This window comes from Heterocephalus glaber, unplaced genomic scaffold (assembly GCF_053883595.1).
Source record: "Heterocephalus glaber isolate CG9 unplaced genomic scaffold, H.glaber_assembly_v1.0 deba00001666, whole genome shotgun sequence".
Lineage (NCBI taxonomy): Eukaryota > Metazoa > Chordata > Mammalia > Rodentia > Bathyergidae > Heterocephalus > Heterocephalus glaber.
Genome location: NW_028258406.1, coordinates 18,547,122 through 18,572,882, shown reverse-complemented (window position 1 = coordinate 18,572,882; position 25,761 = coordinate 18,547,122). Strand labels below are relative to the sequence as shown.

At 34.6% G+C, this 25,761-nt stretch overlaps 1 protein-coding gene and 1 pseudogene across 1 annotated transcript in view; both read right to left on the bottom strand.

Moving 5' to 3' along the window:
• The window catches only part of Rb1 (RB transcriptional corepressor 1), a 166,241-nt gene that overhangs the window by 88,875 nt on the left and 51,605 nt on the right, over positions 1 to 25,761 (bottom strand). The window contains exons 8-15 of the mRNA XM_004844186.4: positions 22,334 to 22,476; positions 20,177 to 20,254; positions 16,814 to 16,923; positions 15,699 to 15,776; positions 2,806 to 2,893; positions 1,411 to 1,527; positions 203 to 259; positions 85 to 116 (exon numbers count right to left, since the gene is read on the bottom strand). Of these exons, the coding sequence (XP_004844243.1) occupies positions 85 to 116; positions 203 to 259; positions 1,411 to 1,527; positions 2,806 to 2,893; positions 15,699 to 15,776; positions 16,814 to 16,923; positions 20,177 to 20,254; positions 22,334 to 22,476 (703 nt within the window). The remainder of the gene's footprint in view (positions 1 to 84; positions 117 to 202; positions 260 to 1,410; positions 1,528 to 2,805; positions 2,894 to 15,698; positions 15,777 to 16,813; positions 16,924 to 20,176; positions 20,255 to 22,333; positions 22,477 to 25,761) is intronic.
• Positions 2,900 to 8,541, bottom strand: LOC147822275 (akirin-1 pseudogene; annotated as a pseudogene).

Below are 25,761 nucleotides of genomic sequence, written 5' to 3'. Positions count from 1 at the left end.
CTAAAGGAAAAAAAAAAAAGAATAATTTAAAATATTTACTTTTATAAAAAGAAGAAATATTCCTACTAAAACTAAAAAATTTACCTAAAATTTTGAATGGATAATCGTTCTTCTTCCTAAAACAGATAATTTCAGAAAGAGTTTAAATGAAACCTTATGTGTCAGTATTGAGGACTTTTCTATTATATTCTTTTTAACTTACTGATTTAAGCATGGATTCCATCACTCGGTAGTACAATCGGACTCCAAGTTTGTATCGCTATAAAGAAGAATAAGATCACAATATTTTAGAAAATCATGATAATTATTAATTTATGGTAAATTTTTTCTTGAAATACACTTTTTAATACCCTTATTAAGAATATGGCTACTAAAAGAACACAAAAAGGTAGCTTGTCTAAAACAAGATCTATGTATAAAGTGATAGCTAACATTACCAATAAATTATCATGAGGGTAGGTCTGCTACTTGATTTTCCTTTATTCCCCTTCAGTCTACATCAAGGATAGGTTATATACCCAGTACTATTTTAAGCATTTTACATTTTTATGATTAAGAGAATAGTCTTTGCCTATAAAACTTAGTATAAATTGCACGTGCAAAAACCACACAAAACTGACCTTATTAGCAAAACGTTTTAATCAAATAACTAGTTTCTATCAGTTGAAAGAATAACCAAATTTGAGTTCCATACACTTATATGCACATACAGACCATATTCCTTCAATCTAAATTAAGAGCACAAATGTCACGTGCAACCAAAAAGAAATTTCTAGTATACTTGCTAAATACACTGGTGGCACCAAAATATAACCTCAGTGAACTAGAATGAATGTGTTCAGAGAATTACAATTTGCAAATTTATTTTTACATACCACCTTCATTAATGGCACATAGTAAAGCAGAACAAAAGTAGAATCTGAATTTCACTGAAGTTAAACAACATATTCAACATCACACAGATAATAGCAGAACCAGATATAAACCCAGACTAAATCCAGAGCCCATATTCTTACCCAATGTATTGATTTTATTTTTTACTTTAGATTTCCTGAAATAATACCACTGAGAAATGGCATAAATGCTATAACTTCATGCACAAATGTATATATGAATATTCATACATGTAGAAGTCAAAGTATATAAATAAAAAATTGAGTGTAAGATTTTAATTTCTTTTACTCCTAATTTCCACAGTTTCTACAATTGGCATATGCACTTTTGTTTTAAGTGGGAAGTAGTTTCCCATAAAGTTTCCTGTAAATAACAGCATATGTGGGCAGCTGGGATATACTATCTGCCAGTATTTTATACGATTAGACAAATACTATTAGAGTATTTGTACAGTCTGGACAGAGAGTGCCTTTAAAATGCTATATAGTGGCACTAATAAAAATGAGCTCAAGTTACCTGTGATCCAATCTCAACACATCCCTGTCCAACAGCATTAGCAAATTTCTCTTTAAAGATGTGTCCAATATCCTTCACTCTTTTCAGAATATTTTCTTTTGGATTCACTGTGCAATTCTTTAAGAAATATAAGCAGAAATCAATATTGAGGATACTGCTTAATCAGACTTAAAATTTTCATTCATAGTAAAGGTTTCAATTATTTATAAAAATGTGAGAACACTTCCACAATAACAAGGTAAACACAAGTACAGAAAATAAGTGGACAATAGATTTTTCACTGGATGTTAGTGACCAAAAAATATTTGAGTACAACTAAGAAACCATTACCTAAATTTTCCATTGCTAGGCTAGGGAAGAGAGTTGCTAGACCTTCCATTCAAAATATGTTCTCAGAAAATATCTTCAATTAAAAATTATATTAGGGTGTATGTTACCCCACCACCACCAAAAACAAAGAAAACTAAGAATTGAGCTTAGTATCATTCCCTAAATTAAAACTATCTTTAAAAAGAGGCAAGAATTAGCTAAATCATTTAACTACGATTTCAGATACACTAGATGGAGAAGCAATTACAAATGAAATTCCAATGGATATGTATCATTTGGAGTTGGGCTATATCAACTTTAATAATTAAAACACATCACAGGATGATATATTAAAATGAATAGTATGATATAGCATTTACTAATTCATATTGTCATACCAAAACATATCACAAACAATTCTTACCAACTATAAATATTGATATTTTTACAAGTCAAATACATTCAAAATATTATACACTAGAAAATAAACTTTCTAACATTACAATTATAATTTTCTTGTAATATATACATTGCCATTCAAAAATTTCACATCTTAGAATATCAACAATTTTATATTCTTGAAAGAATAGAGAGAAGGTAAATATCAAACTAGAATTGAAAATCCAGCTAAATCATCCCATAGAAAACAAAGGTAAGGACATTTTCAGACAAAAAAAATTTTCATCCCAAACTAACCTCACTAAAAGAATTATTATTATTATTATTATTTTTTTTTTTTGGTACCGGGGATCGAACTTGGGTCCTTGCGCTTGCGCAGCAGGCAGTGAAACCACTGAGCTAAATCCCCGGCCCCAACTAAAAGAATTATTAAAGAATATATCTGAAGAAGAAAAAAAAGATCTCAGAAAGGAAGTCTAAGGTACAAGAAGGAATGGTAAACAAGGCAAATGGTAAACATAAGAAAATATAACTATATCTAAATAAATTAATACTATTAAAATAAGATATAAGAAGATAATGGATAATTACATGTTGGATGGGAGATAAATGTTTTAAAAATAGCCTTCTAATTTTAAATTTTTACACCAAGATATCACAAAATATCATGTTTCATATATGGCTTACATTGAAATAGGAAATCAGAATTTCTGATGGTTGATCACTTGATGAATTTAAAATCATCATTAATTGTTGAATAGTATTCATAACAGTCCTAGAGCAGAAAAAAGAGAAGAAATGTTAAGTAATAAAAGAAAAAAAAATGCCTCTATCTCTCAAGTTAAGAATATTTACTAGGGCCAGGGATTTAGCCCAGTGGTGCTGACACCTGCCTCTCAAGCACAAGGTCCAGAGTTCAATCCCCAGTACCAAAAAAAATTTTTTTTTCTAACACATGGTCACCCCCATTTATCCTTAAAAATTCCCCAAACTGAGGCCTCATTTTAAAAAAAGCTTATTACACCATGGTTTACAAGGAAATACATTTCACTTAAATCTTGAAGTATTCATAATCAATAAGTTTTTATAATTATACAACTGATTTACTAGTAAAACTAATTATTAATAAAACATGAATTGGTCAAACTAGTGATAAAGACAGCAAGATATTTAGTAACTTTTGTAGAATCAAGTGAGTCTCCTTTACAGAGATCTTCAAGAAGACAGGATATTAAGTCCTGAGTAATATTAAAAGATCTCTCTTAAAGATCTCTTTAATTCTGTAATTCTACAGGGTTTGTGTGTGTGTGTGTTATAGCATAAAAATGTTCCAATTTTAGAGCAGCAAGCACATCTGAGACACTGTACAATGTTTAGGGCTGAAAGGGTCTTTCAATATTATTTAGTAAGACATGTTCAATGCTCTCAGCCACACCTCTCTAAACTGGTATCCTTTCAAACATATTGCCATGCAACTTCTGTGGCTTCTATGCCCATTAATCTATTGAAGCTCCAATGACCAAAGCAATAAATGACCAACTGCTAAAACCAAAAGACCTTTCTCATTTGTACTGACAACTATCTTGATGCATTTGAGACTCCAACACGTGCTCTTTCCTGAAACTCACCACCCATTTCAGTTTTCTTGGCTTCACCCTCTAAAACTCCCTTTATTACAATCTAACTTCTACAGCCCTTAAATGCCAGATTTTGGCCCTTGCCACCCATTCTTGCTATGATATACCCTCACTTCAGTCAGTCACATCTATTTTTATGATTTTAACTCTACCTGATGATTCCCAAATCTATTAGGGGCCTGATACCCTACTGTTTACTAGATGTGGTCTTAATAAATGCTCAAAGAACAAGACTGTAAATATGAATTCATCAAATATTTATCAAGCCTATTCTTGCTACCTCATTCCTACCATTACTCTCTTGGTTCAGACCTTTAGCATCTTTCAACTAAATTACTGCAATAGATCAGTCCACAGATTCTTTACTTGATGTCTTCGGTAAAGCCTATACATATGAACTCTAAAAAAAATTCACCAAGTGATTCTAATCTGTACCATGATTAAGAAGAAGAGAAGGACAGGTCTATTCATCATCTTCTTCTGTCCTCTTCAGTCCATACCCTCACAAACTACTAACATAAACTTGTAAAAATCAAGTCTGACTTTACCTTTACTCCTGCTTATAACCCATTTATTCCATAATTTACATCATGCACAAGGGCATACCAAGCCTCTAATACCTATTCTCCCTCACTGCTGTTTCTTACACTTCAATCATTAGAGTTGCTAATGGTTCCCCAGATATATTATGGTATTTCAAACTTCCACGCCTTTGTATATGCTATTCCCACTCCCTAAAATGCCTGTCCTATGAAATAGATGTTTCAAAATTTAGTGCAGACAGTACTTCAAAAAGTCTCTTCTCTGTCATAGTGCACCTAGCACAATTTTTTCCCATTCTGTAGGTTCTTTTCACTGTACTGATTATTTCCTTCACTATGCAGAAGCTTTTTAATTTTATAGGATCCCACTTAATGATTCCTGTTGCTACATCTTGTGCAATCAGCATTGTTTTTAAAAAGTCCTTTCCTGGCAGGTGAGGCAAGATAGGCTGATTGGGGCTGGTACTTTTGATCTCTAGTTTTCAAGAATGAGTATTTTCTGGCTAGGTCTTATTTTCAGGGAAAGAGAGTACACTAAGAAGAAGTGGTGGTAGTGGACATCCTTGTCTTGTTCCTGATTTTAGGGAGAAAGCTTCCAATTTCTTCCCATTTAAAATGATGCTGGCAGTAGGTTTGTCATAAATGGCTTTTACCAGATTGAGATAAGTTCCTTCTATACCTATTTTCTTCATGACTTTTATCAATAATGGATACTGGATTTTGATAGCTTAAGTATTTTATTTGTTTGCAGCTAAGCTTGTTAACACTATATAATGAAAATGTACAAAGAATAATGTTGCAGTTTTGGGTGAGATTTAAGTCAAAGACATTCATTAATAAGGAATCTTCGTATGTGTATATTCCAGAAATTTCTCTAAGCCATTTGATCAGAACATTTTGTCTCTGAGCATTACCTTAGTTTGAAAGGTATTGGCATAATTTTGAATTTAACTGAGAATTTTTCAAAATAAGCTGTAATTAAAAAAAACTATTCTATATTCAAACTAAAACAATTTTAATAGAACTTTCCTTTCCAGAAACAATAAAGGAAACAAAGCATTTTGTAAAATGAGGTCCTGCACAAGTCACAGTAAAAAATAAATGTATACTTAACTTCCACCTCCTCAAAACAGAAGCTACTTTCTGTTCCCCAGCCTTGGAAACAAGGTGAAGAACAGCCTACAAGCAATGTCGGGCAAGAGGCTGCCAAAACAAAGCTCAAGCGGTTGAACATGGACATCTCAGGAAAGTGTTTGGGGGAACCTGACTAAAGGATCTGAATTCTATTTTAATAACTGATACAAAAGTGAAGTGGCTCCTCCCAAGTAGCAGTGCTGCCAGGGCCTGGCCTAGTCCTGTACTCACCTATGTTACTCTCCCGCTCTAGGGGAGATCTTTTCCTTTTAGAGGCTCAGTATCCAGGGAGCTCTCTGTGTGAATGAGGTGAGTGCCGACTCCATGGGGTATTTTAAGGCTTGGAGTCAAAGTATTTTTCTAACAGGCTAGGCAGAGTCCATGTATCAAGGCCTATATCCAGTTTGTTCTAATTTCTCACCATATTTTGGAGATCTAGGACCGCAGATCTTTGCTTTATCATCATAATCACACTTAATGTCTATCCTAACTTACGATTCATATTTTGTGCCTGGAAACAGTCCCTGTATTTAACAATAATACCTACACATAAAACAATCCACTGTTACAACTTATATGCTCACAAAACATTAATGATCTTCTGTAGACCAAGCAAATGTTTTTAACCATAATTGTCATGCATCAATTCACAGCCAGAATGCCCAAGATCAAAAAAATTTGCACAATACAAATGATAACTTAAAATATACACACACATATATACACACACTCTCACACACACTTCTTACAGAACTGTGCTTGGGGAAACTCCATTTGTTGAGTGCCACTGAAGGCATATTTTGCTAAACTGCTGCTTCAGGTATTTTTGTTTGGAATATCTATCACAATAGGGCAGAGCTGTTTATTGGATGAGCAGAAAAGAAAGATATGCTTGTGCCAACCAGAAAATTTTAAGGTCTTTCAAGTTGTATAAAATGGAGCTGCAGAAACATTTAAGTGTTCTCAGGATGCACAGTTTGGAGCTGAAATGTGATATTAAACCAGTTGCAAAAAGTGTACAGCAATCATCTCTTGAGGTCAAACCTGGTACCCAGCTATGCAAGAAAGCTTCAGGATACATAGCTTGTTGGCCTTGTCCCATATCGCCCCATAATTTGATCATGTGTGAATTTCACAAAAGATTCATACTGCACTGCTAATTTGATATTAAGGATTTGCTCATATTCCTCTCGAATTTTATCTTCATAGTCTTTTAAGAGCCTCTCACATATTATTCCAACTTGTCAAAGGGTACAGCTGGGCTGGTCCTTCTTCATCCGGGAAGAACCTGGAGAACTAGGTACCGTGAGTGCTGAGGAGTGAGGCTAGCTTTCTGAAGCGCAAGCTTCACTCTGATAGAGAACAACTTCTAAATGTCTCCACCTCTGATAACGACTATATCCTTGCTTTATGTTCTGAAAAATTTGCTCCAGAGTTGGAAGGCACCGCTTGCTGCCGGGCGGGGTGGGCTGCTGTAGAGTCTGTGGCGGGGTCTTTTTCTGAAGTGGCAGCAGCAACTCAGCATCCGGGGGCCTGAGGCCCGGAGTGGGACCGGGCAGAGGGGTGCAGCGCCGCCATTTTGGGGAACCGGGACTCAGCAGCACCGCCTGGAACTCCATGGGCCGCTTCAGTGTTGCCCTGCACGCTATGCTGCTGAAGGGCCACAGATCAGGAGGCAACGCGGCAACAACTGCGGTCTGAGCTCTGGCTCCTCAGCGGGGCTCACAAGCCAAGCCGGCTCCAATGGCCGGATACTGGATTTTGTCAGAGGCTTTTTAAACATCTCTTGAGATGATCATGAAGATTAATATCTAGAATTTACAAAGAGCTCAAAAAAAATCACACCCCTAAAATAAAAGACCCAATAAAAAATAGGCAACTGAAATTAACAGCCATTTCTCAGAAGAAGTATGAATGGCCAATAAATACATGAAAAAATGCTCAACATCCCAGGTCATCAGAGAAATGCAAAAAAAACAACACTGAGATTTCTTCTTACTCTAAAACCTGGCTATCATAAAAAAATCAAACCATAACAAATGTTGGCACAACTGGGTGGGGGAGCCCGTCTACACAGTTGCTGGCAATGAAAATTAGTAAACCACTATGTGAATCACTATGGCAATCCCTCAGAAAACTAAAAATAGAAATTCTATTCTACTCAGATATTCCCCTTCTTGATATCTTCCCCAAAGAGTTAAACACATCATACCTCAGTGACACACGCATGTCCATATTTATCACAGCACAACTCATAATAGCTAAATCTTGGAAGTGGGCCTATATATCCATCAACACATGAATGGATAAAGAAAATGTTGTATGTATACATAATGGAGTACTTCTCTGCAATAAAGAAGGATAGACTTGACTCATTTGTAAAAAAAAATGGATGACTCTTAACACGGTGTTAAGTGAAATAAATCAGATGCACAAGCTTAACTACAGCAGAACTTCTCTTATATGAGAACCCCAAAGTATAAGTACTTTTAAAAAATAAACTATAGACAATAGAAAACAAGGAAATAGATCTTTCACAAATGACAAAGAAATCTAGAGATAGAGGTGGGGAGGTTGGGCAAGGAGAGGAAAGAGAATAAAAAGATATGTCAAGTACAGGTACCTACTTACTCTCCCGGAAATGAATATAAAAATACTGTACTGTAAATATGTACTAATAAAAATGAATAAACATAAGAAAAGTCTCTTCTGTGTCATCTCATTAACTTGTCCATAAGTCTGTTGCCATTCTTATACAATGTGTTTATTTATATGTCTATACAAACATTTGAAATATATTATTGATAGTCTAATATGTAACAAGCATTATGTTAGGCCTTAATTATTAAATGGTGAAAAAGGCCCTCGACGCTGACTCTGCCCACCAAGCAGTGTGGGCTGCGTTCCCAGGCTCCCAGAAAAGAGAGGGCTGCCCACAGCACAGAGGAGGTGAAGCTTCCGGGGTGCCACACAACTGTCCCCAATGCCCAGGAGCAGAGCACCACCCAGCACACAGCAGGTGAACCTTCCAGGCTGCCATACCACCGCGTCCAGCACCCAGGAACAGAGCTGCCTGCAGTGCAGAGGGGGTGAACCTTCCGGGCCGCCATACCACCACACCCAGCACCAAGGAACAGAGCTGTCCCCAGCCCAGAGGAGGTGAACCTTCCCGGCTGCAGTACCACTGCATCCAGTGCAGAGGGGATGAGTCGCACAGGCACTAAGAGCACAATACACTACCCCTCACCTGGAAAGGAGAAGACACATAAAATAAGTCTCAAAACCAGACTTACAGATCACCTACAGCAACCCCAAAGAGAAAAGAGAAGAAAAATCTGATTTTCAACCACCTGGACTCCCTGAACTGGCAACAAAAGAGATTCTGGAAAAACTGAAATCAGAAATAATTTATCAGATAACAGCAGAGATTGTGCCCACAGTGCAAGACATGATTAATAAAACTACAGAGGACACATAAAAATATAGACAAGCTAAGGAACATGATGGAATCACAACACAGGAAACAAATGGAATCCATAAAACAGATGCAAACATATTTCCAGGAGATTAAAAACTCCACTGAAAGTTTATGCAGCAAAATAAGCCAACGTGAGGACAGAATTTCAGATATAGAAGATAAGATTGCAATTAGTGACTAGGAAAAGCAAAGTACTAAAGGACCATGAGAAATCAATCCAGCAGCTGCCTGATGACACAAACAAGAACGACATGAGACTGATCGGAGTCAATGAAGAAACCAGAGAATGCAGATGACATAAAAAAACTGTAAACAGAAGTGATGGCAGAAAACTTTCCAAGGAGGGGAAAAGAACTTGACACACAGATAAGTAAGGCATATAGGACTCCAAATAGCCTTGATTAAAAAAAAATCTACACATAGGCATATAGTAGTTAAGATTCCAGAAACTTAAAAGAAAACAAAATTCTACAAGCAGTTAGAGAAAAGAAACAAATCACATACAAAGGAAGGCCTATCAGAATCACAACAGACTTCTCAATGTGAACCGTCAAGGAAAGAAGAGCTTGGAGTAATGTATTTCAAGCCCTAAAGGAAAACAGCCTCCAACCCAGACTGATGTACCCTGCAAAACTATGTTTCAAAACTGATGTTGAAATAAGATACTTTCATGACAAAGAGCACCTTAGGAACTTCATGAATACCAAACAAGCACTCCAAAAAATTTAGACAATATCCAAGGAAAAGACAATGAGGATCACAACTCCAGGCAGCCCAGCAAAATGAATCCATGGGGCACAAGAAATTAAATGCAAAGGGGGAGAATCCAACAAAAAGAAAAAGTTGTGACAATGATAAGTCAACACATATCAGTTATAACCATCAATGTTAATGGTCTCAATGCACCAATAAAAAAAAATACACTGGCAGAATGGATCAAGAAGCAAGATCCAACAATATGCTACATACATGAAACACACTTAATTCAAAAAGAAACTCATAGACTGAAAGTTAAAGGGTGGAAAACAATAATCCGTGCGACAGAAACACACAAAAAAGCAGGAGTAGCTATCCTCTTTGCAGATCAACTGGATGTCAAACCAACACTGATTAAGAGAGACAAAGAAGGACACTAAATCCATGTACAGGGAACAATCCAACAGGAAGAGATGACAATCATAAACATATATGCAACAAACATTAGTGCACCCAACTATATAAAACAAATACTAACAGACATGAAAAATCAAATAAGCACTAATACAATAGTAGTGGGGAATCTCAATACCTCACAGTCACAAATAGATAGAGCAACAACTTAGACAAAATATAAGCAACGAAATACTAGAACTCAATCGAACTCTTGAACAAATGAACATAACAGATGTTTACAGAGTGTTTCACCCTAAAGAATCAGAATACACATTCTTTTCAGTTGCACATGGGTCATTCTCCAAAAGACCAAATACTTGCTCATAGAACATGTTTACATAAGTGCAAAGGAAATGAAGTTATCCCCTGTATATTAACAGACCATAGGGTGATGAAATCAGACAGCAATACCAAAAGAAACCTCAAGAATTTCATAAACACATGGAAATTGAACAAAACACTTCGGAATAACCAATGGGTCACAGAGGAAATTAAAGAAGAAATCAGACAGTTCCTTCAATTAAATGACAATGACAATAAAACATATCAGAATCTATGGGATACAATGAAAGCAGTCTTTCGAGGGAAATTCATACCAGTGAATACTCACCTTAGGAAAACAGAAAGAGCTCAATTAAACAACCTGACGCAGAACCTCAAGCTTCTAGAAAAAGAAGACCAGGAGGAACTGAAAGCTCATACAAGGGAGGAAATTCTAAAGATCAGAGCAGAAATCAATTCAATGAAGACTAAGACAAAGATACAAAAAAATCAATGAAGCCAAGAGTTCGTTCTTCGAAACAATAAACAAAACTGACAAACCCTTAGCCAACTTTATCAGAAAAAGGAAAAGACCCAAATCCATGCAATTAGGAATGAAAAGGATGAAATTAGAACAGACCCAGCAGAAATCCAGAGGATCATCAATACCTAATTTAAGAACCTATACGCCAGTAAGATGGAAAATGCAGAAGAAATGGTCAGATTCCTAGATACATAGGAATTACCAAAGTTGAATAAAGACCTAAAAATTCTAAACAACCCAATATCAATCAATGAAATTGAAAACATAATTAAAAACTTACCAACTAAGAAAAGCCGAGGTCCTGATGGCTTCACTGCTGAAGTCTACAATATGTTTAAAGAGGAACTACTGCCACTACTGTTTAAACTCTTCAATGAAACTGAAAAGGAAGCAATACTCCCAAATTCATTGCTGGAAGCAAGCATCACCTTGATCCCCAAAGCAGAGAGAGGCCCAACTGAAAAAGAAAACTATAGGCCAATCTCAATAATGAACATAGATGCAAAAATCCTTAAAAAGATACTAGCTAATAGAATGCAGAAGATCGTCAAGATCATACACCCTGAACAAGTGGGATTCATCTTTGGATGCAGGGATGGTTCAACATACACAAATCAATCAATGTAATACACTATATCAATAGAGCCAAGGACAAAAACCATACGATTATCTCCATAGACACAGAAAAAGCATTTGACAAAATCCAATATGCATTTATGATAAAAAAAATCCTACAAAAAATTGAAAGAGATGGTCTCTACCTCAACATGATAAAAGTCATCTATGAAAAACCTACAGCCAATATCATACTAAATGGTCCAAAACTGAAATCCTTCACAATAAAATCAGGAACAAGACAAGGATGTCCACTATCACCATTCCGGTTCAATATAGTTTTGGAAACATTAGCCACAGCAATTAGACAAGAGAAAGAAATAAAAGGAATAAAGGTAGGAAATGAAGACGTTAAATGGTCATTATTTGCAGATGATATGATACTTTATATAGAAGACCCCATGAATCCACCAAAAGTCTTCTAGACTTAAAAGCAAATTCAGTCAAGTAGCTGGATACAAGGTCAACACACAAAAAACAATAGCTTTCCTCTACACGAACAACAGGCTCACTGAGAGAGAAATAGGGTGAACACTTCCTTTCACAATAGCATCGAAAAAACTGAAACACCTAGGAATCAACCTAACGAAAGAAATCAAAGACCTCTTCTCTGGAAACTATAGCACTCTGAAAAGAGAGATGGAAGATGGTATCAGAAAATGGAAAGACACCCCTTGATCTGGGGTAGGAAGAATCAACACAGTGAAAATGGCCATACTTCCAAAACTGCTATATAGATTCAACGCAATCCCAATTGAAATCCCAGCAGTATATTTCATGGGCCTTGAGAAAACAATCCAAAAATTCATGTGGAACAAGAAGAGACCCAGAAGAGCAAAAGCAATTCTAGGTAACAGAGATATAGCAGGGGGTATCACAACCCCCCAACTTGAAACTATACTACAAAGCTACTGTGATAAAAACAGCACGGTACTGGCAAAGAAACAGACTTGAGGACCAGTGGAACAGATTAGATGTAGAAACAGCTCCAGACACACTCAGCCACCTCATCTTTGACATAGGAGCCAAACACCCTCACTGGAGGGAGGATAGATTCTTTAATAATTAGTGCCGGAAAAGTTGGGTTTCAACTTGCCAAAGATTAAAACTACACCTGTATCTTTCATCATGCACTAAACTAAAATCAAAATAGATTAAAGATCTAAATATTAAAACAGAAACACCGAACCGACTGGAACAGAGGTTAGGCAGAACTCTTGAAGACATTGGTGTGGGAAAAGATTTTATGAACAAAATCTCAGTTGCCCATGAACTAGCACAAACAACAAGTGGGATCTCTTCTTTTTAAAAAGCTTCTGCACAGCAAGAGAAACCACCAACAGTGTGAAGAGACAACCCCCAATGTGGGAAAAAAGTTTCACCTGCTGGTCCTCAGACAAAGGTCTACTATCTAGAATCTATAAAGAACTTAAAAAAATCAGTCCTGCCAAATTTAAAGACCCAATCCAAAAATGGGCATCTGAAATGAACAGACATTTCTCAGACAAAGAAGAAATAGCAAATAAACATATGAGAAAATGTTCGACATCACTGGTCATTCGAGAGATGCAAATGAAAACAATGCTGAGATTCCACCTCACCCTAGAAAGAATGGCTGATATCAAGAAATCAACCAATAACAAATGATGGTGGGACTGTGGGAAAAGAGGAACACTGCTCCATTGCTGGTGGGAGTGTGCAATGGTGCAACCACTGTGACAATCTGTAAGATACCTCAAAGAACTAGGACTAGAAGTCTCATTTGACCCAGCTATTCCCCTGCTGGGTATCTTCCCCAAAGAATTAAAACAATCATACCACAGTGATATATGTGCATCCATCTTCATGGCAGCACAATTTGTAATAGCTAAAACTTGGAAACAGCCTAATTGCACATCAACTGGAGACTGGTAAGAAAATGTGGTTTTTTTTTAATATAAAATGGAGTACTACTCAGCCATAAAAAATGAGAAATTAGACATTTGTAGCTAAATGGATACACACTGAAGCTATACTCTTCAGTGAAATAAATAGGACACACACGTGTAAATACTGAATAGTTTCTCTAGTGTGAGAAACTGAAAGTGTAAATAAGGACTAAAAGGTATAATAGATAATGTGAAATAGGAAGAAAAGGGGCAAAGGGGAAGGGGAAGTGGGAGGGGTAGGGGAAAGGAAAGAAGGGAATGGAATTAATATGAGAAAATGAAAAAATGGAAACAAAGTCTGTAAATAGGGAGGGATGGAGGGGTTGAAGTGAGGGAAGGGAAATGGGGAAAAAAGAAGTACCAAGACAGATTATGTAAAGATGCAAATTTCCAATGATGAATGTCATTATATTTTATAACTAAAATGTACCAATAAAATTAATAAAATTTAACGAAAATATGGTGAACAAAAAGTCATGGTCTCATGAACAGAATTTAAAGACTATTATGGATATTGGTGAAAAGTGAACACACAAATGAAGTTATAATTATAAACTATGACACAAGCTATAGAGGAACAGAATAAGATGTTATGAGAAAGCAAAAAGAACACTTTAAAGAAAACTGTACTTTTAAAAAAGCACTGTTTGCACTAACCTTAGAAGAAAAATTACAGCTAGCAATCCATGGAAATGAAGGAAGAATTTTAAGAAGAGAATATCAACTATGAAGACTTTCAAGTACAAAAGATCTTGGAATGTATGGGTGTCGCCTTGTGTCTAGAGGTTGCCCCAAAGCCTCATGCAGACCTAAGGTGGGGCTGAATCTAGAGTGTGTGCTGCTGAGATTAAGGGTATGTGATTACTAAACCACATGAGTGACTGGTTTGGCACCGCCCTAATCCCGATAGTATGGATGGGATAAAAGGGGCAGAAAGACACTGTAATTTTTTTTTTTGGTACCAGGGATCGAACTCAGGTCCTTGTGCTTGCAAGGCAGGCATGGTGCCCCTGAGCTAAATCCCCGGCCCAGACACTGTTCTCTTGTTTCTTTTGCTACTTTCTGGCCACCAGGACTGTTTTGTCTCTGGAAGGCATGTCTGCTATGCCACCCTGCCTTGGTGCCAGCCAATTATAGACTGAAACTTCTACACACTGTAAGCCAAATAAACCTTTCCCCCTCTAACTTTGGGTGTCAGGTATTTTGTCCCAGCAATGAGAGAAAAGTAACCAACACACTGAGAAACTGAAAGATCAATGAATAAGTCTTTGCATTATATTCCAATTGTAACTGGAAGCACCCAGTTTTAACACCATGATCTTATTTACATTTTCTAAAATGTTTACATTTTTAAAAATTTATTTCAGTAGAAGACATATTGCCATTAACCCTCCTCCTCAAAATACTTCAAACACTTATCCCATGGTTCTTGCCACTTTCTGCAGCAGTTCTGGAAGTCCTCTTTTCGGAGGGTCTTTTTTTTTTCATTAAGTTTATTGGTACATTTTAGGTATACAATACAGTTATATTCATCATTGGGAACTTGTACCTTTACATGCTGTATCTTGATTCTTATTTTTTCCCCATTCCCCTGCCTTCCAACCCCTCCACCCCTCTCTATTTCCAAAGACTTTGTTTCCATTTTTTTCCTTTCCCTTCTTTTCTTTCCCTACCCTTCCCACTTCTCATACCCCTTTAGAGGTTTTTAAAGTATTGTTCATGAGGCTTTGTGGAGAGCAGATTTAATGGTGGGATGGATAAAGGACAATGAGAGCAGCAGCACAAAGACCAGTTAGCAGGCTACTATAAAAAATCCAAGAGAAAGATGACTTGGCCAAGAATGGTGAGATTAGAAATGGAGAAAAGAAAATAGATTCTAGAAATAGTTTAGATTCAACAGATGAAGATGTAGAAAGTGAGTGACACAAAGAACATTAATAATAAGTTATAATCCAGATTCAACAGACGAAGATGTAGAAAGTCAGTGATACAAAGAACATTAAAAATAAAGTATAATCCTTCAAGATAATAAGCAGATCGAATGGTGATTTTTTTTCTTTACTGAGATGGAACACATGCAAATTTTAGGTTACATTCCTTAAGAATAGATAGAAAGAACTAGGTCTAATATTTGTAACCTAAGCAACTCATAAAATACTTGTGACATAAAGAATATTCAATATATATTTTTGACTTGTATATACAAATATAAAATGAAACGAACAAAACCAAAACACTATAAAGCATCAAACTTAAAGAACTTAAAATTAAAATTAGAAAAATTCATACCTAACTGGAGTATGTGGAGGAATCACATTTACCTCTTCATCAGGGTTACTTTTCTGTGGTGTTCTCTGCATTTCAAAACTAAACAACAAGCAAAGTCATTCATGCAGAAAATTTACAATTTGTGCCTTGTGAATCAAAAAAGGCATATGATACCTCCTGTTGCTTCATAACATCTCAAACAACATGGTAATCAATTATAGAAAGGACAGGAAATAGGTGATTCAATCAGTACCTAAATAAATTATTATCTTTTCACCACTGTTTTTCAGTGTGGATCTCTTTCCATTAGGTTTATGACAAAGAGTTGCACCAACCATTAAGTATTTTCTTGAATGTTTTAGATGTTTTTTTGCTAGTGGTATTAATAACCAAGTTGTTCAGAAGTCAAAAATATTGAAGTTCAAGTTTTCCAATGCATGATGTCTTCTAAACATTTTATTTCTGCTTACATAAAATTTAAAACATTCAGCAACCTACTTGGGACCCCTTTCGTCTCTCAGGAGCTATTCCTATTTCCCATTCCTATTCCCCAATAAATTTTCCTACTCTTAAAAAAATAAATAAAATAAAATTTACAACATTTTACTGCATTTAATTTCCAAATTACATGTAACATTTTCAAGTTATATTAAAATATTTCATACAAAAGACACAAAATTAACTTTACTTATAATTAGTCAAAACCTTTTTATAATTACTTCCAACCATCCATATGCTAGGATGGATGGTTCAAAAAAATACATTTCAAGAGAAATACATTAATAATTTAAGAGAATATATTTTTTTGAATTAATTTACAAAAACCAAGTAGCCCATAGTAGATAAAAAGAATGAAAAAAAAAAAGACCACCACTTTAGTAAACTAATAAGTTCAACCATTTTCTTTTGGTGAACATTTTAAAAATTATTATTAGGCTACTGGGAAAAAAAGATAATAGCTGAGGAGTACGATTCATATAAATTGCTATTTGTTACTAAATTATATGCTAGGAATACTGTTAATCTTTTCTTTATAAATTCTAAGTCACTAACTTATTAAAATCTTATTTAATCTACCTATATCACTATTAATCTATATAAAAAACATATCTATAAAAATATACCATGTGCAATACCTGTCTATAGGATCAGTCTGAAGAGTTTTATCATGATCCAAAAATAATCTTGCATCTATATCTTTGTTTTTAAGATAAATTTCTTCATACTGTTTAGACAGACTTTCAACCTCAAAAGAAAAAAATACTGATTATTCTTTCATGTTATTACATCTCCCAGCATACAGAAACAAATCTCATTAAAAGAATTTTTGTGTGATATACATTTAATTTTACATTGAATTTGCATAAAATAAAATTAAAATCAAAGCCTTTCTAAAAGTTTAGAAAATTGCAAACTTTTTCACCTTCAATTTTAAGCCTATTTTATGCATGAATTTCATTTATTACAACTTGATGTTGAGAAAGATCACCAATGCCACAAAACAGTATTTAAGATAAAAAAAAATATACTCATAAATTGAGTATGTCTTGTCTAAAATGGGAAAAAAAGTGCTTCAGATTTCAGATTTTTTTAAATTTTGAAACACAGTACTTATATACATAAAATGAGATATCAGGGATTGGATCCAAATCTAAAAACAAAATTCATTTCTTTTATATATACATTATTATACAGTATATTACTGAAAGTAATTTTATAAAATATATTTAATAATTTAATAATTTTGTGCATGAAACGATGTTTCATGGTACAGAATTTTCTACTTGTGGTCATATTAATGCTCAAAAAATTCCAGATCTAACAATGCACTTCACGTTTCAGATCAGAGATTCTCAACCTATATAATAGCCAGTTAACTGCCAAGATTCTCCAAATGTCCCATATATCCTTCACTTTTTAATCTTCTTCACTTTTAATCTTCTTTAGCAACATAAAATAAAGAGGTTTTTTTTCAAATATTGTGGCAAAACCTCTTGTTCTACCAATCTTTTCTAAATCTTTTGGCTCACTCTACCTCTTTTCAATTAAGTATCTCAGGCAAAAGAAGACCAAATAATTAGCCCAACGGACAGGAACATGTTTTTCAAGTGACAGAATCTATTATTATTTATCAGTTCTGATCCATAATTTTCTAATTATAAGTTGAAAATCAATGCCCAATAAACAACTCTGGGCAAGCTGTGTACTGTGTCCTTTCTGTTTTGTTTTGCTGGTGCTGGGTTAAAACCTAAGATCTCCACCAAGCTAAGCAAGCACTCTACCACTGAGCTACACTCCCAGCTGCTGCTGGGACTTTTAAAGCCAAAGTGTTTCCAACCTGAGAGAACTAAAATTGCATTCTAAAAGGAGTGCTTTATAGTTTAGATCTAAAATATCCCACAAAATTCCCATGTATTTAGAAGGTGACTGGGTCATGGGGGTGCTATCCTTATTAGTGGATTCATCTACTGATGAGTTCAGTAGCTGAAAATGCTGTTGGGAAATGGGATGTGGTCGGAGGTGGGTCACTGGGGATGTGACCTGGAAGGGAATATTCTTGTTCCCAGCTCCTTTTTCTGTCTACTTTCTGGTGCTTTGTACCAGGTACTTTTTTCTCTGCCATGCCTGCACCATGCTGTTTTTGCCTTGCAGCCAGCCAAGCATGGACTGAAACTGTGAGCCAAAATAAAACTCTCCCACTTTAAATTGTAGGCGTTTTGTATTTTGTCTCATTGATGAGAAAGTAACTAAGACAGTGTGGGAGGAGGGAATTTAGTAAAACGTAAACTTTATGATTGTGTAAGTATATTAAGCAGAAAAGTCATTCATGCTTGTTAAGTTTACATTGTTCCTGCTCTATTAGTGAAGCACCAGTAATCTATCATCTATTGATTAGCTGTCATATATGAAATATGAGGAAAACTTAGTTTTTCTTAACATTTCTATTAAAACCGTTATCCTACCTAAGGAGAAAAAAAGATTACTACAACTAAGATTCTTTACAGTTTCAAGTAGCGTATCTTTTGGTACAAAAGCAGTAACAACATTCATTAATACTATAACTGGTCCCTTTTTGCCTCTCTGGTATGGTATCTTTACCACTCTTCTTCCCTATATCCCAGTGTAACAGGATTATATGGAGTTCACTGATGAGGGCTATACATCAGATATCACTAAGCTTTTGAATGTACTATACAAAGTCCAACTCCTGGAAATGTCATATCTTATAAGGCTTACTCAGCTCAGAAATCATCACATAACTTTCAAACAATTTTCAAGAAACTTATCTGTCCCAGTTTGGATCATGTAGCTTTCCTCTGAAATATCACAGAACCCTGGGCACACTTAAGAGACTCCTGTAATGTTCTATTTCTGTTTGCCTCTCCCATTAGCACCCAAAGAACAGTGACGAAGAATTAATCTGTGTATTAACAGTTACCAGTACAATGCTTGGCACATTATTAAACAGTAAACAATTTTTTTGCTGAAGTCAATTAATTCAAGAATTAGCTACTGAGTCAGGTTAAAGAATCAGCTGTGTAGCTGTCAAATTTCATGTCTTTGGTCTTGGTGATTACTACTAGCTACTTCTAAAACACTGCTTTATCACTGATTTTATTTATCACTGATTATCTTTTCACCATATAGTTCACCTTACCATCTAAAGTTCTCAGTTATTCTGTTCTCAATGAAAAGACATTTGTGGCAAAATGTGAAAAGAAACAGGCAGACAGAATGTATACCACTTAGGTAAAATATTTCTGCAATACAATCACAGTCACTTCAACCAAATTTATTTTCAATGAAGTGATTTTTTGTTTCTTTCTCCATTTTGTTGTTCTTTTGTTTTATGGTACTGGAGATTGCCTACAACCCCATCCCTTTTTACCTTTTGAGACAGAGTCTCACTAAATTGCCCAGGTTAGCCTTGAACTTGTAATCCTCCTGCCTGAACCACCCAGAGTGCTGGAACTACAAGTGTGCACCATTGTGCATGACCTGAAGTGTTTTCATTTTCGGTACCAGGGATCAAACTCAGGACCTTGCACTTGTGAGGCAGGTGTGGAGCCACTGACCTAAATCCTGGGCCCCTGAAGTGGTTTTGAAAAGAACTCAAAGGAGATATTCCAAATTACAGTACTGCCTTAATGTTAATTATGGATCCTATGCTTAATAATGCCTAGCAAAGGAAATTAGCATCTATTTCATTATGTATATTCAGATACTAAGTGGCATTTAGAAATTTAAAAGCCTACATTCCGTTTTTAAATTTTAGTTAAGATAAATTTCTAATACACATCGCAAAATGATGTTTATTTATACAATTGTATATGTTCAAGTTTTTTCTGTTACCATACAAAAATTGATTTCATAATTCTACTTAGCTAGATTTCTTTGAGTAAAAAAATTTGATACACAGTAAATTGGTCTTAAATGTAGACAACTATACTTCTCCAAATTCTCAAACATATCAATTTTAATTAAATTTTCATGATTACCTCTGGAAGTCCATTAGAAGTTACTATTCCAAGAGAGTTCATAAAAGGTATAAAGTTTTTAAAATAAACATTTTTCACCTGAAAAAGATAGTTACATGTCCATTACCATTTAAAACAAAGCAAATTTGTCACTATTAACATTAGAATGAAAGTGTTAACTCATTTGATCAGTGACATACATTCAAACTAATACTTATTCATCATTAGTTTACTTTTTAATGTATGTGAGCCAGATTCCAAGTCCTAAAATAGAGGGAAATGGGGAAGAGTTAATGAAATGGTATTTATAGGAAGAGAAACCATTGAAATCAAGTTCAATATTCCTCATTTAACCAATGACAAAAGACAAGGCACTCAGATAAATTAAGCAATATGACCAAAATTGCACAGCTAAAAAGTGGTAGAGTTGGAATTATAATCTAAAGTTTTAAGCATAAATTTAAGAAAACAATTTCACATACAAAATTAATACCCAACAATTCATTTCAAAACCAAATAAGGGCCGGGAATTTAGCTCAGTGGTTCTGCTGCTGCTTGCCTCGCAAGCACAAGGACCTGAGTTTGATCCCCGGTACCAAAAAAAAAAAAAAAAGAACCAAACCAAACCAAATAAAAGTGTTTCATGAGATTATGAACTAATTTATGCAAAAGTACCCTAGAGTAAACCATGGATTAAAAACCCAACTCAAAACATCGGGAGTTATTATATTCCTGGCTAATTTATACTTGCAATGCATTAGAGAATTTTAAACAACTTGTTTTTCTTTATTTAGCTTCCTATCTAAACTTGAAGTCCACAATTAAGATACGAGTAATTTAATATCAGCTCTTATCTTCTACTTCACAAATAAATTGTAAGAAGTAAGTCTCTGAAATGCTTGCTACTTTTGTTTTCTAATTAACTTCCACTTACCTAGAATATCTGTAAGGTAATACTTAATTAGTATGACTAGCCAATATTTACATAGCCATAAGTGCTAAGTTTAGACAATAAGTGTCAATTAAAATATCACTAAAGCATTTAACTATACTTTAATCATAACTATAAAGATTCTAAATTCTAAGAAAGTGTTTTAAGATGAAAAGTTCGAAAATAATTTATTCCTAATCTTAAAATTTTGTAAGTGTTTATGAAATCCAGAGAATTAAAAACCAGGAATCAGAAAAACTACATTTACTACTGTTTGTTATCTTGTGGATAAGCAACAGAACTGGAATAAAAAGAAGTATTTCAATTATGGTTGTCAACTTATTTATGAAGGTAATTTGTCATTGTAGAACAGTAAAAGTAAATATGTATGTTTATATAAATTTGATTTATCTATATTTGTTGAAATTAACAGGAATCACAGTACCACAACCCAGATATCTTGATAAATCACTCTAGTACTTCTTAAACAAGATTCTGGAAACATACCCTTATCCTTCCCAGAGTTGACAGAGAAATTTCAACATTTCACATTGCTATCCAGTGGTAGCAAATGGTAGACAATATAACAAACTAAGAAGGAACAGCACAGTGGAGTGAAAGGAGCACTAGTATCAGATATCCCAAACTTCAGCATAGATTCAGTTAGTAATGAGCTATCAGACTCTGGTAGCGTAATTATCACTAAAAAAGAAGCTGAGTATATTACTTCTAAGATTCTTTCCAATTCCAATGTTCCAAACTTGTGAACAAGATAAATAATTCCCAGTTATGTATGTGTATTCTCCACCAGCCATTAACATCTAGTAAAATATTTAGAAGGTAGTTATAGAAAGCTGAACATAAATTCAATTTCAGTATCATTCATCACTGAACCAAAACACTAAGGCTTTCTTGGCAAGGTATTTTAACACATTAGAGGTACTGTATTAGAAACCTCAGTGGAATCAAAGAAAAAATACATTTGAAAACTACTGTCTTGATACACATTTCAGTCATTTCATAGTGAGGGAGCAACTCTCTTTAAAAGCAAAGTAACTGGATATGAAAAAGAATTTTCTTCTAAATATTTTGCTACTGCAAAAGAGTTGGCACTAATGAAAAAAAAAGCATGCTCAACATACAAGAAATATATTCTATTAGGAAGAACTTATATTTAAATCTGTTTTAAAGGAATATCTATAGCTTATATCTATATAACTTTTAAAACAATCACAAAGGAAAATTACCTCATCTATATTACATTCATGTTCTTTACAGAGAACTTCAATAATTCTTGTGTCATTTTCTAGTTGTTTTGCTATCCGCGCACTCCTGTTCTGACCTCGCCTGGGTGTTCGAGGTGAGCCATTAATGGGAATTACAGCTGTTTCTGTAAAAATGGTAAATTAGATAAGAACAAGTGCACATTCCATCACATAAAATAATGAAAAATTTTAATTATAGTATAAATGTTTTAATATGTAATTATTACTAGAAAAGTCAGAAATAATCCTGGTACTATTTATTATTCTTACTTACTAGGGTTCATTATAAGAGTAACAATTGTATCTTATTTATTGAATACTTATTGTAAATTACATCCTAATAGCCTTTGCTACCCCTATACTCCTCTGTCCCATATATCCGCCCCAAAATTGTAAAATACACACAGGTCCATACACACAGAGAAGGCCACAGAAACAACCAACTTAAAACAAATTTTAAGTGTATCCTTCTTATTTTGAAAGAAAATAAACATGTTTCTATTTCAGAGCCTAAAAGATAATGAGCAAATATTTTTGGATTCAATTTCTAAGTGGAATATAAAAACAAATTTTAGAAGTTTTAATAAATGCCTTTTAAAGGTAGCTATGTATGGTAATGTCTTCAAGAGTTCTACCTAACTTATCTTCCAGCAAGTTTAGTGTTTCTGTGTTAATAATTAGATCTTTAATCCACTTTGATCTCAGTTTAGTGCATGGTGATAGATATGGGTCTAGTTTTAATCTATGGCAGATTGAAATCCAGTTTTTCCAACACCATTTATTAAAGAGGCTATCTTTCCTCCAGAGAGGATGGTTGCCTCCTCTGTCAAAGATGAGGTGGCTGAGTATGTCTGGAGTTGTTTCTGGATCTTCTAATCAATTCCACTGACCCCCAGGTCTGTTTCTTTGCCAATACCATGCTGGTTTTATCACAGTAGCTTTGTAGTATAGTTTCAAGTTTGGTATTGTGATACCCCCTGCCATGTCTCTGTTGCCTAGAATTGCTTTTGCTATTCTAGGGCTCTTCTGGTTCCAAATGAATTTTTGGATTGTTTACTCTAGTTCTGTGAAATATATTGTTGGAATCTCAACCTCAGTAGCACGGGAACTAGCACAAAGAATCAACAACTGGGATCTCATCTTATTAAAAAGCTTCTGCACTGCAAGAGAAACCACCAACAGAGCTAAGAGACAACCTACAATGTGGGAAAAAAATTTTAGCAGCTGTACCTCAGACAAAGGACCACTATCTAGAATATATAAAGAACTTTAAAAAAATCAGACCCCCCAAATTTAAAGACCCAATTCAAAAATGGGCATCTGAAATGAACTGACATTTCTCAGACAAAGAAGTAAAAGCAGCAAATAAACACATGAAAAAATGTTCAACATCACTGGTCATTGGAGAGATGCAGATGAAAACAACACTGAGATTCCACCTCACCCCAGAAGGAATGGCTGCTATCAAGAAATCAACCAATAACAAATGTTGGTGGGGTTGTGGGGAGAAAGGAACCCTTTTCCATTGTTGGTGGGGGTGCAAACTGGTGCAACCACTATGGAAATCAGTATGGAGATACCTCAAAGAACTAGGACTAGAGGTCCCATTTTCCCAGCTATTGCCCTGCTGGGTATCTTCCCAAAAGAATTAAAAGAATCATATCACAGTAATATATGTGCGCCCATGTTTATAGCGGCACAGTTTTTAATAGCTAAAGCTTGGAAACAGCCCAAGTGCCCATCAACTGGAAACTGGATAAAGAAGATGTGGTTTTTTTATAAAATGGAGTACAACTCAGCCATAAAGAACGAGAAACTAGAGACATTTAGAGCTAAATGGATGCATATTGAGGCCATACTCATACATGAAATATAAGACACACATGTGTAAATACCAAATAGTTTCTCTGGTGTGAGAAACTGAAAGTGTAAATAATGATTAAAATGAATAATTGATAATGTGAAATAGGGAGAAAAGGTCCAAAGGGGTAGGGGAAGTGGGAGGGGTAGGGGAAAAGAAAGAAGGGAAAGGAAAAATTTTGAAAAAAAAAAAAATGAAAACAAAGTCTTTGTAAATAGGGAAGGATGGAGGAGGTGAAGGGAGGACAGGAAATGGGGAAAAAATAAGAACCAAGATATATCATGTAAAGGTACAAGTACCCAATGATAAATGTAAATGTACTGTATACCTAAAATGTACCAATGAAAGAATTTAAGGGAAAAACGATAGCTATGTAAATACAGTAAGGTTTTAATAAGCTTTGATTTTTTAAAAATTCCCCTGGATTATTTTGAACATTATGGATTCAAACTGAATATAGGTTCAGCTACTGAAGAGATTACTACTAAAGACAATTAAGTAAAAGAATTATTTATTGTTTCTAGATGCAACCAAGAAGTTTCTAGTCCTAATTTACAAGAAATTGAGAAGATGGGAGCATATTAAAACTATACTACTGTAGAAAACTCAACAGGATACTAAACCGATTACTTATTTGTTTGGTTATTATTTATTTTGGTGCGGGGAATTGCACCCAGGGCCTTGCACATGCTGAGCATGCACTCTACCATTCTGCTTATTTAATAAACTAATTTGGAGAGGAGGGGAGGAACATTGTTTGTTATGTGTGTGTACTATGGATTGAACTCAGGGCTTTCACATACTCTACTACTGAACTACATCCCCAGCCTAGAGGAGGAAATTTTATACAAGTTTTAAAAGCTTATGAACTGATTACAAAGCGTAGATCTTTTTTACATTCTGATTCCATTAACATAAAAAATTTTTAAATTCCATTTATGAGATAACTGAGAATAAGAATACTTACCAGATACTTAGTGATACTAAAGAATCATTATTAATTGGCTTTTAGATGTGATAATGGTAAGGCTATTATGCTTTTTAGAGTCTTCACCATTTACAGATATACACTAAAATAATAAAGATGATATAGTACTCAAAGTTGTACTTCAAATAATACATCTGGGGGAACTGGGCAGGTGATGAGGCTATAGATTGGCCATAAATTATATATGTTGAAGCTAGGTGACAAGCAGATGGAGACTTACATACTGCCTACTTTTGTATTCATTTGAAAATTTCCATAACAGAAGTTAATTAAAAATTCACTATACTTAGTCAACTCAATTCAATATTTTATCCTGGTTTCCTTAACACAGCATTTACAGAATTAATTGTAGATTTGAATTATCTAAAAAAACAAAGATATCAACCTAAAGTAACATGCTACCTCAACTTATTAAAGTTATAACACTGAAAAGTAAATAAGAAAAAAGCAGATAAAGGAAATTTTAAATGAGACATTTTTGAAATATTACTTTCTATATATAATTTTAAAAAATTTCTCCCTCTGCTTTGCATAGTTTCTGCTAAATGAAGGTTTTTACCT